Consider the following 19358-nt stretch of genomic DNA (forward strand, 5'->3'; position numbering starts at 1 on the left):
TTGTTTTTCTTTCCAAACGCTTACATAAAAGAGTGCTTGAGCAATGAAGATACATCTGTTCAGCTTTGTTCTATCCATTTTATATGGCTTTCATGACAGCCAAATATATGCACAATCTACCACTACACAGCTTACCAACAATCAGATTATATCATCCTCTGTAGCCATCCATGGATACAATTATTACTACTTTAGTGTTTCAGCAACTGGTCGATTATTCAGTAAACGAGACTTACCAACAATCCATCTCTCAACAACCATCTGTAATCAACCTACAGCGCCTGCTGACTTCCACGATACAGTACCACCATTGAATGTGTATGTTTCTATCTCCAACTCGAATACATTACCTGGTCCAGATAATAGTGCTGCTGTGGAGGATTCGTCCAACGGTCTCATTCAATGGCAAAGTGATAATCAGACATCCGAGATCTGGATTGCTGTAGCTGCACCTGCTTTGGCAGGTGCTTGGGCTGGAAACTTTACATATGAAATAGGTGTTTCAACCACTCGTAAGCAGCATTTGGATCGAGCAGACATACTATATATATGACTCACGGTATCAAATAGAAACACTGCATCCGCTATTCATCAACAACGAAAAGAACGATACATCAAATATACCGTACGTGATTCTCGAAGACACAGATAGAAACAATGCTCTTTTTTTATCGAGTCCCATACAAAGCAATACACAAAATGCCACACTGTTGATTACGCCTGTTATGCCTGTTGAATTATCCAACTCGCTGTGTGCTGCTAAACAGCGCACGCTCTCTCATTACAGTGTCAATACAACCACCACCCGTCGTGGCCCTACAAGCAGAATCAGACAGCAATTCATGGTATCTAACCTCACACAAGATACACTCTACACAGCCTACATGCTTCAGCCTGTGGGCTCAGTAACAGGCATGACAACACCCATCCATTTGGGAACCAAGATTGATGCCAATTGTCGCATCATCTACGACCTCCCCTTTTGCGACCAAGTAGCCTACAGTGTACCTACAGATATAGCTGCTTTCGCAGCCAACGATCCATGGACGCTTGCCAGCCAATATGATGCGCAAGCCAAAGAAAAGTTTGCGCCTTTTGACACAGCCCTTTCCCAATACAACTGTGATACCACGCAATATTCGCTTGTTCGCAACTGCACAGATTGCTACCGAGATTATAAAACTTGGCTATGTGCCGTTACGATACCTCGTTGCACGGATTCTTCTGCAAGCGCTGATCTCAGTCAAGGCACAGACAATGTACCTGCTGCACCTGCTTTGCGAGATATCTCTACCAATGCTTCTCGAAATCCATGGATTGACGAGACACTGAAACCAGGAGAATGGACCGAATTATTACCTTGCATTGATCTCTGCTATCATGTGGTGCAGAGCTGTCCTCCTTTCATGCAGTTTTACTGTCCTGATGCTGATTTGGCTTTGGTGCAGTATGGGTATTGGCAGAATGGCACAGCGTCTGTCAATGGCACAACGTTTCATTTTGATATCAATAATCCTACTTGCAACCGGCTGGGTGTAAGTCCTTCTCTTCTCACTATCAGCAATGGGCATTGCTTGCAGAGTCATTATCTGTTCACTGTTGCTTGTATAGCTAGCATACTCTTTCTTATCCTATAGAGACTGATCATACCAAATAAAGAGCCCTTTCATTCTACATCATTTCAACCTACGCTGGATCCGAGTCAATGAGACAAGTAAAATTCTGTTCCTGAACGCAATGTGAGTGAGTTTAGCTTTGGAATGTGTATTCCAGGTGTTCTGGCTCGACTGGTTGTCTATCGCTCAATGACACACATATCAAAACCAGTGCTGTTTCCACAGGATGGAGTCAACATAGCAGTGCTGATTGACTGAAGAGGCACCATGAATTATAAATTGGATATTACCATTTAGCAACTCCGTTTTTACACGCTGTTCATTTGCCCCTCTCTCTCTCTCTCACTCTCTCTCGCTCTTTTCTCTTCTAATTTCTTTTCACAAGTTCCTTCTTCTTGTTTCAACAAAGTGATGAACTCTGAGTTTGATGACGTGAGAACCCATCTTGCTTATGAAATGCTTGCTTGCTACTAACACTCATCTATTAGGTGTTGACTAACCAACCAGTCGTGATTGATAACGTAGGGCTTTGTTTTTTTTGTACACGACTTTATTGACCTTACTCATCTTGACTGTATAGGGCTCAGGTGTTATAAAAGCTGGTTTTGCAGGTGAAGAACAACCTAAATGCTTTTTTCCATCCATGTAAGTGCCTGTTGTTGTGGATTTGACTGTAGGCTGATAAACGGATTGTCATACAGGGTAGGCCGACCAAAGCACGTCCGTATCATGGCAGGTGCTGTTGAAGGAGACAACTTTATTGGAAGAAAAGCGCAAGAACTACGCGGTTTGCTAAAGATCAGATACCCTATCGAGCATGGTATTGTCACTGACTGGGAGGACATGGAGCGCATTTGGCAATATATTTACACTGATGAGCTTAAAACACTTTCTGAAGAGGTACAATCTGCAGCGAGCACAGTGTCTTGTATCATTGATCTCTGACCCATCTTATTGTAGCATCCTGTGCTATTGACAGAAGCACCTCTGAATCCTCGTGCTAATAGAGATACTGCTGCTCAAATCTTCTTTGAGACGTTCAACGTCCCTGCATTATTCACCTCGATCCAAGCCGTACTTAGTTTGTAAGCAACTAACGCATACACACACTGAATGGAAACTGATGCTCTACACTAGATATTCCTCTGGTAGAACCACTGGTATTGTCCTTGATTCAGGTGATGGTGTTACACATGCTGTACCTGTATATGAAGGTTTCGCAATTCCACATGCCATTCGTAGAGTCGATGTTGCTGGAAGAGATGTGACAGAATATTTACAGCTTTTATTGAGGAAGTCTGGCTACAACTTTCATACTACAGCTGAAAAGGAGGTGGTTCGCATCATCAAAGAAAAGACGTGTTACATTGCATTGAATCCAGCCAAAGAAGAAAAGGAAACCAGCGGTAAGGTGGATGATTTCATGTTGCCTGATGGTAACATTATCAAGGTAAAGGCCGATTGCGTTGGTGCTGAGAGACTGGATTGCTGATGTGTATGTATTTGCTAGCTTGGTGCAGAGAGATTCCGTGCACCTGAAATTTTGTTCCAGCCTGAACTCATTGGAGAAGAATACCCTGGTATTCATCAAGTGATTGTGGATTGTATTGGCCGTGCAGATCTCGATCTGAGAAAATCGCTCTATTCCAACGTTGTTTTATCTGGAGGATCGACATTATGTAAAGGTTTCGGTGAGCGTCTCTTGTCAGAGATCAAGCGACTTGCATTGAAGGATATCAAGATCAAGATTTACGCTCCTCCTGAGCGCAAATATAGTACCTGGATTGGTGGTTCAATTTTAGCTTCTCTCAGCACTTTTAAAAAGATGTGGGTCTCTGCAGAAGAATATCAAGAAGATCCTGATATCATTCACAAAAAGACATTTTAAATCATTATATCCCATATTATTATACACCACACACTCCCTCGTTGACTACAGAACTACATGTTTAATTAAAATCAAATATTATATATATACAACAAGGTGATTGATCTAGTTTTTATTTATTTATTTAGAAACAAGGGGTGAAAAAGCATAGGTTATGATGCTTGAGATATTAAGTCTTTCTTCTTGATAAAAAAAAAATTACTTTGAACATATTGATGAGAAATGATGCAAAATTTTATGCCAAGTAATGGTAAGCTCGTCTATAAAAAAAAGGGGGTCAGTAATGGGCCCAGTAGCAAGTAGCACTTTAAGATATTACCTATCCTCTGCGCTTCTTTCCAAGTACTCTCGATCAATCAATGCCTCGATACGTTTCTTGATCATGACAGGACTCGGCATGAATCTTGAACTCAACTGCTTTGTCACCTCTGAAATCAATAAATTATGCTCCATTGTCTTTCTATCCTTCATGATGCGCACAACAGATGCTTCAATCTGATGTTTACGCTCCTCATCCACCTTGTCCTGTGTATTTTTTCGTTCTCCATCATTCTCCACCCTCGATGCTAGTGCTTGGATCTTGATACGTGCCATATTGGATGAAAAGTTGTCATTAAATGAAAATGAGTCATCCTCTAGAATGTCTTTTCCCTTGGATGATTTGACTAGGATTTTGTATTTTGCACAGGCCAATGACTGTAAGGTCCTCTTCAGGTCTTGATCCGCAATTTGAGTGTGGCTCTTGATATCCTCCCAGGATAGTGTGTCGTTTTTGTTGAATAGAAGCAGAACAACCATGGAATAGGTAGATACATTCAGCAAATGCTTCCCCTTTTTGAAATAGGCACGGATATCAGCTGATCCCATTTGCGGTTGCCATGTCAAGCGGCGGCCACTATGTCTATCAAAGTAAAAGTGCTCAAATGATTTGCAGGCTTGCGTCACGTTGGCTGGCATGACACATTTTGGTGAAGCAGAGAGGTTCATAGGCCAGAACGTGGATGTCAGCACGGTTACTGAAGCATCCAGCGAAAGCTTGTTTGCAGCAGGATTGGTGGACTTGTCCAAATATTCCTTGAAAGCAGCGCTCATTTCTGTAGACAGTTTCATATCATTGAACATGCCTTCCAACTTGTTTGTGAACTGATAGCCACATTCTCTCTAAAAGAAAAATCAATAAATGCCATACATTCTGGAAAACTGCTTCAGAACAAACCTTTAATTTCGATAGCATGCCTCTCTCAGCATCGTCAGACACACTTCGATTCAGTAATAGACGCTTGGCCAAATGTTGTTTGTAATATCGTTCAAACACATCCTTGTCCTGTAAGAATCTAAACAATGTGATTGTTTTATCCAAGACATCGTCCACTTCATCCTCGGATTTCTGATAGCAAAACGTTAGTCTCCATATCTACCCCAATTTGTATGTCAGTACTTACGCCTTTGAGCCCCTTTTTGAGATTTTCATCAATGAACAGCGAGATAAATTCAGCTGATTTTTTATTGTCGTTGATGAATTTTTCAAACGCTTCGTTGAATACCGTTTGAAACGATTTGTCTTTACTAGCCGCTAAATCCAGAATTTTGTCAAACTTGTCTTGAAGTGCCAATACCTCCATCACCCAATTGATTGCAATATTGCTCGAACCCTTTTCCGCTTTGGATTTCAAATCGCTCATGATGTGCTGGTTAATCTCGGCGCCCAATGTCAGGATATAGTTGCTGATGAAGGCTCTCATTTCGTTCAGGCCAGCTGGAACTCGTGAAAACAAACTATACATACGCGACAAATCTACATCGTATTGATTAATAGAGTAATCATCGGATGGGATTCTGCGTGCACTTTACCTCCATATTTATCAGCGTTCAACATGCTCTCTAGACCCGAGTTCTTCATCTGCAATGCATGGAAACTGGTTAGAAACCTGTTCAAATCAACCTGATTTTGGGGCCATACCTCCATCAATGTCTTGAGATTGTTGGCAATCAATTGAGTCTCGACGATGGTACGTATTTTTATCTCTGTAGTCATCGATAAACAATGCACTGTGCGCTCGTATTCTTCCTCCAACCTTTTTTCGACCTTTGAAGAATGTGAGTACAAATTCTGACATTTGTGAAATTTTTGCATAAATTTCATACCTTGCGCATGAATTCAGGTGCATCATACGAGGAGACCAGCTTTTGACTTTCAATCTGATAATACGAAGTCGTTGTATCCAAATATGTGGCCTCGAAATCAACGGCATACACTGTTAATTTTGTATCTGGATCCGTTAATTCAACCAACATGGAAACAGCTGACTGAATCGCACTTCTGTCAATCACATCTCCGTTACGTTCCAACTGAATTTGCGTCAACATTGCTGATATCAAGTGTTGCTGAATTGGATACTGCTTGGAGCGAATCACTTTATCACGAAACAAGTTGAGCCCCATTTCATCGACGCTTGGCAAGTTGTATTTAGGTAGTCTGTCATTCTACAAACGCACAAGGCAATTAATTTTCCAAGAATTCCCCTGCTAAAAAATGTTGCATACCAAATAGTATAAAACTTGCAGAATAAGATCAATTGCAGCTTTGAAATCGTCCCATACTTTTTTTACTGTCTTGAGAAAGGAAGCGCCTTCATCTGCAGTGCTTGTTTCGACGGAAGTATTTGTAAAAGCAGGTACAATAGCTTGTTCCGCTGTCGTTTCCAAATAATCGGCAATGACTTTTGCAACATCATGATATAAACGCTCTCCAAATTGTCGAATGGTCAGCTTGTATGCTGTGCGATACAGCAGTTCATAAGATAGTTCTCTCGCTTGTTTCTGAAATATCACCGTAATGGCATTGCTCAGGATATCAAAACCTTCTTCGTATTCTTGCGTGTGGTCCATCACTGGCTACAATGTACGCAGTCGTTCAGCACAGTGCCCTCTTTGACATGCTTAAACAAGATCCCACTCGTCCAACTTACCATGCGCTTCACGGGTCTTATTTTTCCTTTCTTCAACGACATTTGAGCTATGTGTTTCCCCAACAAACTTGGTCAAGAGATATTGAAAGGAGAAGAAAAAAAAAGAGAGAGATTAGGAAAGAAAGTGAATGGCCAACTAGTAGCACATTTGTCAAAAGGAAGGAGGTGTTTCTAGTGGAAAAGTTTATCCTTTGAACTCCGTGATACTTTATAGTCAATGGCAATGATCCCTTGCTCTTTTCAACTGTTTTTTTCTCTCCAATCTTTCCAACATGAAACCAACAAGAGGTGTTCCAGTCATTGCTAAAGGTGTCGCCTCATGTCCAGCTCAAGCAGCAGCTTACGGCAAATGCATTGCAGCCAGTTACAAGGATGTGCAGAAGGACATGTGTCAAAAGGAATTTCAGGCATTCAAGCAATGTGTTCAACAAGCTGTAAGTAGATGATGCTGACTAGTAGTAATGATTCACTCGACTCAATTAAAGAAAAACTAGATCAAAAAGAAGTGGTGAACAAAACTTCCAATCTGCATGTACATTTACGCTCTAGTCATCATACCTCATACCAAATAAACTTTTTGTATATTCTTCCTAATCTAAAGCCATTGTGGCATTTTCCCATCGCTCTTCTTGTACATCATGCGGATAACATTCATTCTATTTAACATTTCATGCTATTGGTCCCAGACGAGAGAACAGCGGATAAATAGAGCCAGGAAACACAAAATGACAAATACAAAAGGGCATAAAATATATGTCTCTGGTACTTTATAAAAACCCCCTGATGATTTCAATCTTGTCCTTTTTTTTTTCCTTCTTGCTCCCCAATTTTATTTTATTGACACCTCTGCTTCAACAACCTTCTAATGGCTGCTACAAGTGTTGCTACTACCGTCGATAACTCAAAGACTATTGTCTTGAAGACTCCTCAATTGGAGATGGAACACAAGGTATGCAGTAGAATCAGTTTACTCGAGCTGCACCTTTTCTCACCGATCAGAAACAGGTGTTTATTGGCAATTTGTCTTTCAAAACAACCAAGGAATCCCTGATGTCATTCGCTTCAGCGTCAGGAAAAGTGTAAGTAAGGTCAATGTGTCCCAATATACTATGACTTAAACCACTGATTCTGGCAGTGTGGATGCAACCATCATCACAAAGCAACGTCGTTCTCTGGGTTATGGATTTGTCAGATTTGAAACAGAACAGGATGCTCAAAAGGCAGCAGAGGATCTCAATAGTAAATCACTGGATGGCCGTGAGATTAACGTGGAAGTAGCTCGCCCCAAGACGGATACTCCTGCTGATACACCACAGAAGACCCGTAAATCAAAGAGCAACGCTCGTCGTCGTAGTAAGTCTGCATTAGCTTCATCATCATCAATCAAAGAGGAGGACAGTGTTGTGCCAGTCCAAAAGCAAGAGGAAGATGGCCTTGTCCCTACCACTAAAAAGGAGGATCCTGCTGGTGAAAAGAAAGTGAAGGTGAAAAAGGAAATGCCTGTAAAGCAAGAACCCAGGGAGGATGAGGTTGCTGCTGACACAGAAACCGCCGAGAGACAACATCAAGAAAAGACGCCAGAGCAGATTGCCACAGAGGCAGCAGCACGTCGCAAACGTAACCAAAAGGACAAGAAACGTCAAAATAAGAAGAAGAAGTCTGCTGAAAAGGCGGCTCGTGTTACTGAGCCATCCAAAACCACCCTGTTTGTCGCCAATCTGCCCTACGTTACTACAGATGATGATTTGAATGAAATTTTCAAGGATTACAAGCTGGTTTCTGCTCATGTAGCTCGCATGAATAATGGATGTTCAAAGGGTTATGGATTTGTGGAATTGGAGAGTGAACAAGAGCAGTTAAAGGCACTTGAAACTGTAAAGGACGTTGTGTTGGAGGGTCGCTCCATCTATTTGAAGATTGCTGTTTCTGAACAAAAGGTGCCCGTTGTCAATGCTGAATCCAGAGTAGAACAGGTAGAAGGGAAAAAATCTTTTGAGAAGGATGTAGAGAAGGAGGATTTTATCTCAGAGAATACTGTTGTGGATGCTCTCAAAGTCAATGATACCAACTAATGAATACTTAATGTGCATTAAAAATATGTAGTAATAAAAATCAAGTGTCATAATACTTCAATCTGAATGTCTGTGTAGCACATACACATGGGAGCTTGAAATGCCCTTCTTGATGGCAAGTAAAGTTTGATCAAAATAGCATATTTTAAGACGTCCATGAGGTCTTAAATGTAAGCTCCAAATGTCAGGAAAGAAAAAACATCAGGGGATGTTTTTATATTACGAACCCGTTCAAAGAACAAAGTATATCTTGATAAGTAGGGCCTTTTTGAAGTAATAGGATGGGTCCCTCTTTATTTAGCATTCAGACACGTATTTGAAGAACCATTTTGCAACGACTGCATTTACCTGATACAAAGAATACACAGCAAAGTCAAACAATAGTATTTATACTAAGCTATTGTACTATTTTGATGCGCAATATTCTTCTTATGCGCTTTACACACATCGATTGCCTCCATAATCAGACAAGCATTGATGTTATCAACCAAATAGGTTTGGCCAGTCAGTCGCCAAAACGAGTTTAAGCTTCGGAACATCTCTGCTCCGGATTGCCAAATTTCGATTAAAATCGACTTGATTCATCTATTTTGTGAGGTTCGATTATATAAATTACGATGATTATCACATACTTCCTAATACAGTCCGTGGTGGTGGGGCGAAGTGGTTAAGCATCCAACATGCCATCTGGATGATCCCGGTTCAAATCTCAGTGAATGCGTTTTTGGTGATTATTTTGACGTAGTACTGATGTCCTCGTTTGGTGTTTTGTGCTCTTATCCAGTACCCATATTTTGACGATTCGCATGATTGTATTGGCTCTAGGTGTCGCACCTGATTAATAGTAGATTTCTTTCCCAACTTAGTTCATTATATATCTTATTCCCCATCATTGCAGACATTGGGTCCAACAACAGTCTTTTCTATCACTCAGTATGACATCTTAAGGACTTTAAATAAAACCTGGAGCTCGACTCCCCTACAAAAAAAAAATGCTTCCTTAAGCTTTCCTGAAGTACTTTTCAAGGCGCATCCAATGGTGTTAGTTATGATACATGTTTAGGTAAAGATTTTTGAGTAAAGTTGTAAAACATGAAATGAGGTTTTTGACCGAAATATCGATATTTTGCATATGAAGGACTTATAAACAAGTTTTCAGGAGCTACTTTGAATCGAGAGGAACAATTTGATTCAATAAATATCATAGTAAAAGTCTTCATTTTTGAGGTGAAAAACGCAATCGTCTGATTTTCAATGAAAATCATGAGGTACCCCCCTCATTGTTTGAGGTCGATCTTTGATGAAAATTTTTTTGTCCCGAAAAAAAATGAGCAAAGGTATCAGTAAGTTAATGCTAGATGAGAACAATTGTATGGTACTATCCTGGCAGTTTAAAACAGCTTCTAATGCAAAAAATTATCGTTCAAGCACACCCAGTTTTTGGTGTGTGTTGCATGAATTCAAGTAATAAAAGGTGTCAATTCTGTAGGGCTGCGGGAGGTCAGGAAATCAGCGGTAGTCGGATCATGATTTACATTGCTACTCACTGTCTATGTTGGGACGCAATACTCAACAAGAAGCGAGCCGTACATAGTTGGTTATGAAAGTCTGTGATCGTCAATAACGATGATGCGTAGTAAATCACATCATTGTAGTTGAGTTGTCAATCGCATCCTTCATAATGACTGATATAGAATATACAGAACTCGATGTATTAACTCATTTAACAGTAACATAGGTTGATTGATCTAGCGGTAAAGATTTCGTATAAATAAGATTTGCTTGAATCTGCAGTGAAATCAGGTTTAAATAGATTTCACAAAAAAAAAAAAATAAAGCAATAGTAAAATACAATAGAAATCAACTGTATTTTATTTGTGTATCAAATGAACTGAAGATCCTGGAATTGAGTGAAAAAAAGAAGGGTATTTATACATTTGCACCTAGCTTATAGGATTAGTGATGATAGAGAGCAATAAGTGCTGCTATTGCGATATCTGGCAAATGTTGTTGATGTTTGATTTAAAGTGGTAATCAATGCAGGAGCACTGGCCATAAGGGTCGATTTGAGTAACCTTGATGGGCTTGGGTGAGCTATCGTCATAGCATGATTTAATGTAACCTTGATGGTTTAAAGTGTGATGTTTGTTATTGAAGTATGGAATCCTTTATCTGGGATATTGTGCAACTATGGCAGCAGGGCATAGTTGTCATATTTGAATATGCTTGTTATTGATTTGATTCTATTTGGATAAAGATACCATCACTTATTACGACCATCATGGGTGTGATTGAATACACTGTGATCAGGAGTGATTCATTCACACGATGTGCGAGATAAGCGTGCATCTTTACTTTAGTATTTTTAAATGGTTTTTTGATGTACATTTGAGCGCTTTCATTAATAGATCCAAATAGCATGAATTTGAATGAGTGCTATTTGATGAACTTTGGTTTTCAATTAAGCTGCGTTTGGGTGGCTATTTCATTACAGAATCAATTAATATTGTTGTGCCAGAAGGGCTACAACTGTCTATAAAGATTAAGGTATTCTTGATGGGTAGATATGTCTGTGTTGTGCAACAACATGGACAAGCTATGATAAGTGAAGTGCATCTCAGCTATCTAAATACTGAGGTTCACCAGATGTGATAAGCGTTGTACAAGATAAATTGCTACTTTGGCATTCAGAACTTAGTATAAATAGAATAACTCTTGTCTTCATCAATAAATCTTTAGTTTTTGTGTCTGATCTTATTCAAATAAGTCTTTTCTTGTTTTTATAATATCGAACATTTTTTATAAGCTACAAATAATAATCCTTTTATTCTTTGTGCTTAACAAATATATCTTTAGTTTTCATATTGACGGTTTCGCCTATTTATGTTAGTCTGTAGAAGTGATAAGGTCTGGTGTAAAAGCCACTGAAATGCATTCTATATATGCCATTTTTTCATACGAAAACATTAACGTACGTGTATTACTGGAGCATAAGAAATATCCATTAGCAACGAGTACGTCATTCGGCATGATACGTACTTGAAGAAATAATAATGAGGAAAATATACCGGCCCTTTATCCAGATTCAAGCCCTCTGATGATAAAAGGAGTCATCATATAGATGGAAATTCAAAGAATGAGAATGGAGCTGATTCGTTACGAAGAGCAAGACACACCAAGGGTCATTGATAAACTAACAGAAACGGCCAAGTATCGCTTACGCCTGGGATCTTGGACTTGAAAACTTCACTTCGCTAAACGTCAACTACATTGCAGACTGGTGCACGATATCGTCAATATAGGGTTCAATCCCAACTTGTACCTAATTTTTTAAGCTGTCAATTGTTCGCATTTCAATTTTTAGTCATCCCAATTGTACCTTCAAGACAGTCCAACATGACTTTTGCTGACAAGTGGACTTGTAATCGCTAGATGGCTAGGGTATACCTTGGAATCGTGGAGCGCGGCCTTTCTCTATTCGGCTTTTTCTTTCTCTTTTGATTTCTCTTTGAATTTCGAATTGAAATTCGCTTTGAAAGCAGCATGTTCCTATACCAATTTGAAGCGGGAAAAACGATAGTGTAATTGAATTTTAGATTGGATGGGTTTGCTGTTGAGAAATAGAAGGTTTTCGAAATAAGCCAACTTTGGGTAATGAGTTTCATATAAAAACCTGCTGATTAAGAATGATTACGCGTAATAGATTGATGGGTCAGATGCTGAAAAATGCTGTACTCAAAACCGCTTAGTGATAACTTGCTTCGTTGTAGAATGGCAAAAATTTAAAGCTGTGCTGCGCATTTTACGAAAAAGGTGGAACAGCTATTCCAAGCTCTATGTTAATGCTAAAACCTTTATATTAGGATTATTATTATATATCCTCTTGGAGGGGTTGCTATACATATGATGGACGGATTTTCAGTCGCTACATTGATTGTCAAAAAATTAAGCGAGGAAAGTGTAAAGTAGCCAATATAATATAAATGAACAGTGTTTGGACGCTATTTCTTGATCAACTGTCAACTCAACATGGCTTCTCCATTAATTAAATTTTGTTCCTCTTTGTTTGCTCTATAAAATGAGACCTCGTTGGGACATCTACGGTGCTTTGTAAAAATCGTTTTTTTCCACCCTCAAATTGGAGTTTACAGTGGCAAAAACATGTTTTTGTTGAATAACACCATGAAAACTGATGCTACCACTTTGAAAGCAGCATGTTCCTATACCAATTTGAAGCGGGAAAAACGATAGTGTAATTGAATTTTAGATTGGATGGGTTTGCTGTTGAGAAATAGAAGGTTTTCGAAATAAGCCAACTTTGGGTAATGAGTTTCATATAAAAACCTGCTGATTAAGAATGATTACGCGTAATAGATTGATGGGTCAGATGCTGAAAAATGCTGTACTCAAAACCGCTTAGTGATAACTTGCTTCGTTGTAGAATGGCAAAAATTTAAAGCTGTGCTGCGCATTTTACGAAAAAGGTGGAACAGCTATTCCAAGCTCTATGTTAATGCTAAAACCTTTATATTAGGATTATTATTATATATCCTCTTGGAGGGGTTGCTATACATATGATGGACGGATTTTCAGTCGCTACATTGATTGTCAAAAAATTAAGCGAGGAAAGTGTAAAGTAGCCAATATAATATAAATGAACAGTGTTTGGACGCTATTTCTTGATCAACTGTCAACTCAACATGGCTTCTCCATTAATTAAATTTTGTTCCTCTTTGTTTGCTCTATAAAATGAGACCTCGTTGGGACATCTACGGTGCTTTGTAAAAATCGTTTTTTTCCACCCTCAAATTGGAGTTTACAGTGGCAAAAACATGTTTTTGTTGAATAACACCATGAAAACTGATGCTACCACTTTGAAAGCAGCATGTTCCTATACCAATTTGAAGCGGGAAAAACGATAGTGTAATTGAATTTTAGATTGGATGGGTTTGCTGTTGAGAAATAGAAGGTTTTCGAAATAAGCCAACTTTGGGTAATGAGTTTCATATAAAAACCTGCTGATTAAGAATGATTACGCGTAATAGATTGATGGGTCAGATGCTGAAAAATGCTGTACTCAAAACCGCTTAGTGATAACTTGCTTCGTTGTAGAATGGCAAAAATTTAAAGCTGTGCTGCGCATTTTACGAAAAAGGTGGAACAGCTATTCCAAGCTCTATGTTAATGCTAAAACCTTTATATTAGGATTATTATTATATATCCTCTTGGAGGGGTTGCTATACATATGATGGACGGATTTTCAGTCGCTACATTGATTGTCAAAAAATTAAGCGAGGAAAGTGTAAAGTAGCCAATATAATATAAATGAACAGTGTTTGGACGCTATTTCTTGATCAACTGTCAACTCAACATGGCTTCTCCATTAATTAAATTTTGTTCCTCTTTGTTTGCTCTATAAAATGAGACCTCGTTGGGACATCTACGGTGCTTTGTAAAAATCGTTTTTTTCCACCCTCAAATTGGAGTTTACAGTGGCAAAAACATGTTTTTGTTGAATAACACCATGAAAACTGATGCTACCACTTTGAAAGCAGCATGTTCCTATACCAATTTGAAGCGGGAAAAACGATAGTGTAATTGAATTTTAGATTGGATGGGTTTGCTGTTGAGAAATAGAAGGTTTTCGAAATAAGCCAACTTTGGGTAATGAGTTTCATATAAAAACCTGCTGATTAAGAATGATTACGCGTAATAGATTGATGGGTCAGATGCTGAAAAATGCTGTACTCAAAACCGCTTAGTGATAACTTGCTTCGTTGTAGAATGGCAAAAATTTAAAGCTGTGCTGCGCATTTTACGAAAAAGGTGGAACAGCTATTCCAAGCTCTATGTTAATGCTAAAACCTTTATATTAGGATTATTATTATATATCCTCTTGGAGGGGTTGCTATACATATGATGGACGGATTTTCAGTCGCTACATTGATTGTCAAAAAATTAAGCGAGGAAAGTGTAAAGTAGCCAATATAATATAAATGAACAGTGTTTGGACGCTATTTCTTGATCAACTGTCAACTCAACATGGCTTCTCCATTAATTAAATTTTGTTCCTCTTTGTTTGCTCTATAAAATGAGACCTCGTTGGGACATCTACGGTGCTTTGTAAAAATCGTTTTTTTCCACCCTCAAATTGGAGTTTACAGTGGCAAAAACATGTTTTTGTTGAATAACACCATGAAAACTGATGCTACCACTTTGAAAGCAGCATGTTCCTATACCAATTTGAAGCGGGAAAAACGATAGTGTAATTGAATTTTAGATTGGATGGGTTTGCTGTTGAGAAATAGAAGGTTTTCGAAATAAGCCAACTTTGGGTAATGAGTTTCATATAAAAACCTGCTGATTAAGAATGATTACGCGTAATAGATTGATGGGTCAGATGCTGAAAAATGCTGTACTCAAAACCGCTTAGTGATAACTTGCTTCGTTGTAGAATGGCAAAAATTTAAAGCTGTGCTGCGCATTTTACGAAAAAGGTGGAACAGCTATTCCAAGCTCTATGTTAATGCTAAAACCTTTATATTAGGATTATTATTATATATCCTCTTGGAGGGGTTGCTATACATATGATGGACGGATTTTCAGTCGCTACATTGATTGTCAAAAAATTAAGCGAGGAAAGTGTAAAGTAGCCAATATAATATAAATGAACAGTGTTTGGACGCTATTTCTTGATCAACTGTCAACTCAACATGGCTTCTCCATTAATTAAATTTTGTTCCTCTTTGTTTGCTCTATAAAATGAGACCTCGTTGGGACATCTACGGTGCTTTGTAAAAATCGTTTTTTTCCACCCTCAAATTGGAGTTTACAGTGGCAAAAACATGTTTTTGTTGAATAACACCATGAAAACTGATGCTACCACTTTGAAAGCAGCATGTTCCTATACCAATTTGAAGCGGGAAAAACGATAGTGTAATTGAATTTTAGATTGGATGGGTTTGCTGTTGAGAAATAGAAGGTTTTCGAAATAAGCCAACTTTGGGTAATGAGTTTCATATAAAAACCTGCTGATTAAGAATGATTACGCGTAATAGATTGATGGGTCAGATGCTGAAAAATGCTGTACTCAAAACCGCTTAGTGATAACTTGCTTCGTTGTAGAATGGCAAAAATTTAAAGCTGTGCTGCGCATTTTACGAAAAAGGTGGAACAGCTATTCCAAGCTCTATGTTAATGCTAAAACCTTTATATTAGGATTATTATTATATATCCTCTTGGAGGGGTTGCTATACATATGATGGACGGATTTTCAGTCGCTACATTGATTGTCAAAAAATTAAGCGAGGAAAGTGTAAAGTAGCCAATATAATATAAATGAACAGTGTTTGGACGCTATTTCTTGATCAACTGTCAACTCAACATGGCTTCTCCATTAATTAAATTTTGTTCCTCTTTGTTTGCTCTATAAAATGAGACCTCGTTGGGACATCTACGGTGCTTTGTAAAAATCGTTTTTTTCCACCCTCAAATTGGAGTTTACAGTGGCAAAAACATGTTTTTGTTGAATAACACCATGAAAACTGATGCTACCACTTTGAAAGCAGCATGTTCCTATACCAATTTGAAGCGGGAAAAACGATAGTGTAATTGAATTTTAGATTGGATGGGTTTGCTGTTGAGAAATAGAAGGTTTTCGAAATAAGCCAACTTTGGGTAATGAGTTTCATATAAAAACCTGCTGATTAAGAATGATTACGCGTAATAGATTGATGGGTCAGATGCTGAAAAATGCTGTACTCAAAACCGCTTAGTGATAACTTGCTTCGTTGTAGAATGGCAAAAATTTAAAGCTGTGCTGCGCATTTTACGAAAAAGGTGGAACAGCTATTCCAAGCTCTATGTTAATGCTAAAACCTTTATATTAGGATTATTATTATATATCCTCTTGGAGGGGTTGCTATACATATGATGGACGGATTTTCAGTCGCTACATTGATTGTCAAAAAATTAAGCGAGGAAAGTGTAAAGTAGCCAATATAATATAAATGAACAGTGTTTGGACGCTATTTCTTGATCAACTGTCAACTCAACATGGCTTCTCCATTAATTAAATTTTGTTCCTCTTTGTTTGCTCTATAAAATGAGACCTCGTTGGGACATCTACGGTGCTTTGTAAAAATCGTTTTTTTCCACCCTCAAATTGGAGTTTACAGTGGCAAAAACATGTTTTTGTTGAATAACACCATGAAAACTGATGCTACCACTTTGAAAGCAGCATGTTCCTATACCAATTTGAAGCGGGAAAAACGATAGTGTAATTGAATTTTAGATTGGATGGGTTTGCTGTTGAGAAATAGAAGGTTTTCGAAATAAGCCAACTTTGGGTAATGAGTTTCATATAAAAACCTGCTGATTAAGAATGATTACGCGTAATAGATTGATGGGTCAGATGCTGAAAAATGCTGTACTCAAAACCGCTTAGTGATAACTTGCTTCGTTGTAGAATGGCAAAAATTTAAAGCTGTGCTGCGCATTTTACGAAAAAGGTGGAACAGCTATTCCAAGCTCTATGTTAATGCTAAAACCTTTATATTAGGATTATTATTATATATCCTCTTGGAGGGGTTGCTATACATATGATGGACGGATTTTCAGTCGCTACATTGATTGTCAAAAAATTAAGCGAGGAAAGTGTAAAGTAGCCAATATAATATAAATGAACAGTGTTTGGACGCTATTTCTTGATCAACTGTCAACTCAACATGGCTTCTCCATTAATTAAATTTTGTTCCTCTTTGTTTGCTCTATAAAATGAGACCTCGTTGGGACATCTACGGTGCTTTGTAAAAATCGTTTTTTTCCACCCTCAAATTGGAGTTTACAGTGGCAAAAACATGTTTTTGTTGAATAACACCATGAAAACTGATGCTACCACTTTGAAAGCAGCATGTTCCTATACCAATTTGAAGCGGGAAAAACGATAGTGTAATTGAATTTTAGATTGGATGGGTTTGCTGTTGAGAAATAGAAGGTTTTCGAAATAAGCCAACTTTGGGTAATGAGTTTCATATAAAAACCTGCTGATTAAGAATGATTACGCGTAATAGATTGATGGGTCAGATGCTGAAAAATGCTGTACTCAAAACCGCTTAGTGATAACTTGCTTCGTTGTAGAATGGCAAAAATTTAAAGCTGTGCTGCGCATTTTACGAAAAAGGTGGAACAGCTATTCCAAGCTCTATGTTAATGCTAAAACCTTTATATTAGGATTATTATTATATATCCTCTTGGAGGGGTTGCTATACATATGATGGACGGATTTTCAGTCGCTACATTGATTGTCAAAAAATTAAGCGAGGAAAGTGTAAAGTAGCCAATATAATATAAATGAACAGTGTTTGGACGCTATTTCTTGATCAACTGTCAACTCAACATGGCTTCTCCATTAATTAAATTTTGTTCCTCTTTGTTTGCTCTATAAAATGAGACCTCGTTGGGACATCTACGGTGCTTTGTAAAAATCGTTTTTTTCCACCCTCAAATTGGAGTTTACAGTGGCAAAAACATGTTTTTGTTGAATAACACCATGAAAACTGATGCTACCACTTTGAAAGCAGCATGTTCCTATACCAATTTGAAGCGGGAAAAACGATAGTGTAATTGAATTTTAGATTGGATGGGTTTGCTGTTGAGAAATAGAAGGTTTTCGAAATAAGCCAACTTTGGGTAATGAGTTTCATATAAAAACCTGCTGATTAAGAATGATTACGCGTAATAGATTGATGGGTCAGATGCTGAAAAATGCTGTACTCAAAACCGCTTAGTGATAACTTGCTTCGTTGTAGAATGGCAAAAATTTAAAGCTGTGCTGCGCATTTTACGAAAAAGGTGGAACAGCTATTCCAAGCTCTATGTTAATGCTAAAACCTTTATATTAGGATTATTATTATATATCCTCTTGGAGGGGTTGCTATACATATGATGGACGGATTTTCAGTCGCTACATTGATTGTCAAAAAATTAAGCGAGGAAAGTGTAAAGTAGCCAATATAATATAAATGAACAGTGTTTGGACGCTATTTCTTGATCAACTGTCAACTCAACATGGCTTCTCCATTAATTAAATTTTGTTCCTCTTTGTTTGCTCTATAAAATGAGACCTCGTTGGGACATCTACGGTGCTTTGTAAAAATCGTTTTTTTCCACCCTCAAATTGGAGTTTACAGTGGCAAAAACATGTTTTTGTTGAATAACACCATGAAAACTGATGCTACCACTTTGAAAGCAGCATGTTCCTATACCAATTTGAAGCGGGAAAAACGATAGTGTAATTGAATTTTAGATTGGATGGGTTTGCTGTTGAGAAATAGAAGGTTTTCGAAATAAGCCAACTTTGGGTAATGAGTTTCATATAAAAACCTGCTGATTAAGAATGATTACGCGTAATAGATTGATGGGTCAGATGCTGAAAAATGCTGTACTCAAAACCGCTTAGTGATAACTTGCTTCGTTGTAGAATGGCAAAAATTTAAAGCTGTGCTGCGCATTTTACGAAAAAGGTGGAACAGCTATTCCAAGCTCTATGTTAATGCTAAAACCTTTATATTAGGATTATTATTATATATCCTCTTGGAGGGGTTGCTATACATATGATGGACGGATTTTCAGTCGCTACATTGATTGTCAAAAAATTAAGCGAGGAAAGTGTAAAGTAGCCAATATAATATAAATGAACAGTGTTTGGACGCTATTTCTTGATCAACTGTCAACTCAACATGGCTTCTCCATTAATTAAATTTTGTTCCTCTTTGTTTGCTCTATAAAATGAGACCTCGTTGGGACATCTACG

At 38.1% G+C, this 19358-nt stretch overlaps 4 protein-coding genes across 4 annotated transcripts; 3 read left to right on the forward strand and 1 right to left on the reverse strand.

Annotated features, from left to right (window-relative positions):
* Positions 1-43: 43 nt before the first annotated feature.
* PAT1_1 (DNA topoisomerase 2-associated protein pat1) lies at positions 44-1644 on the forward strand (the record flags this gene model as incomplete). Its single annotated transcript, XM_064820477.1, has 3 exons — positions 44-512; positions 571-1535; positions 1612-1644. The coding sequence occupies 3 exons, from the start codon at positions 44-46 to the stop codon at positions 1642-1644; spliced, it is 1467 nt and encodes a 488-aa protein (XP_064684397.1).
* A 383-nt stretch (positions 1645-2027) lies between these two features.
* Positions 2028-3504, forward strand: RTC2_1 (putative vacuolar membrane transporter for cationic amino acids; the record flags this gene model as incomplete). Its single annotated transcript, XM_064820478.1, has 7 exons — positions 2028-2048; positions 2105-2137; positions 2197-2261; positions 2318-2516; positions 2577-2701; positions 2754-3066; positions 3127-3504. 7 exons carry the CDS (start codon positions 2028-2030, stop codon positions 3502-3504), a joined length of 1134 nt encoding a protein of 377 aa, XP_064684398.1.
* A 235-nt stretch (positions 3505-3739) lies between these two features.
* Positions 3740-6515, reverse strand: ATP7 (ATP synthase d subunit; the record flags this gene model as incomplete). The annotated part of the gene is made up of 9 exons (XM_064820479.1): positions 3740-3764; positions 3824-4665; positions 4721-4891; positions 4947-5299; positions 5356-5404; positions 5465-5590; positions 5650-5988; positions 6049-6399; positions 6474-6515. 9 exons carry the CDS (start codon positions 6513-6515, stop codon positions 3740-3742), a joined length of 2298 nt encoding a protein of 765 aa, XP_064684399.1.
* An 823-nt stretch (positions 6516-7338) lies between these two features.
* Positions 7339-8545, forward strand: ATC70_001076 (uncharacterized protein; the record flags this gene model as incomplete). Its single annotated transcript, XM_064820480.1, has 3 exons — positions 7339-7422; positions 7479-7552; positions 7609-8545. The coding sequence occupies 3 exons, from the start codon at positions 7339-7341 to the stop codon at positions 8543-8545; spliced, it is 1095 nt and encodes a 364-aa protein (XP_064684400.1).
* Positions 8546-19358: the final 10813 nt, after the last annotated feature.

Source organism: Mucor velutinosus, assembly GCF_035048745.1.
Source record: "Mucor velutinosus strain NIH1002 chromosome Unknown tig00000041, whole genome shotgun sequence".
Lineage (NCBI taxonomy): Eukaryota > Fungi > Mucoromycota > Mucoromycetes > Mucorales > Mucoraceae > Mucor > Mucor velutinosus.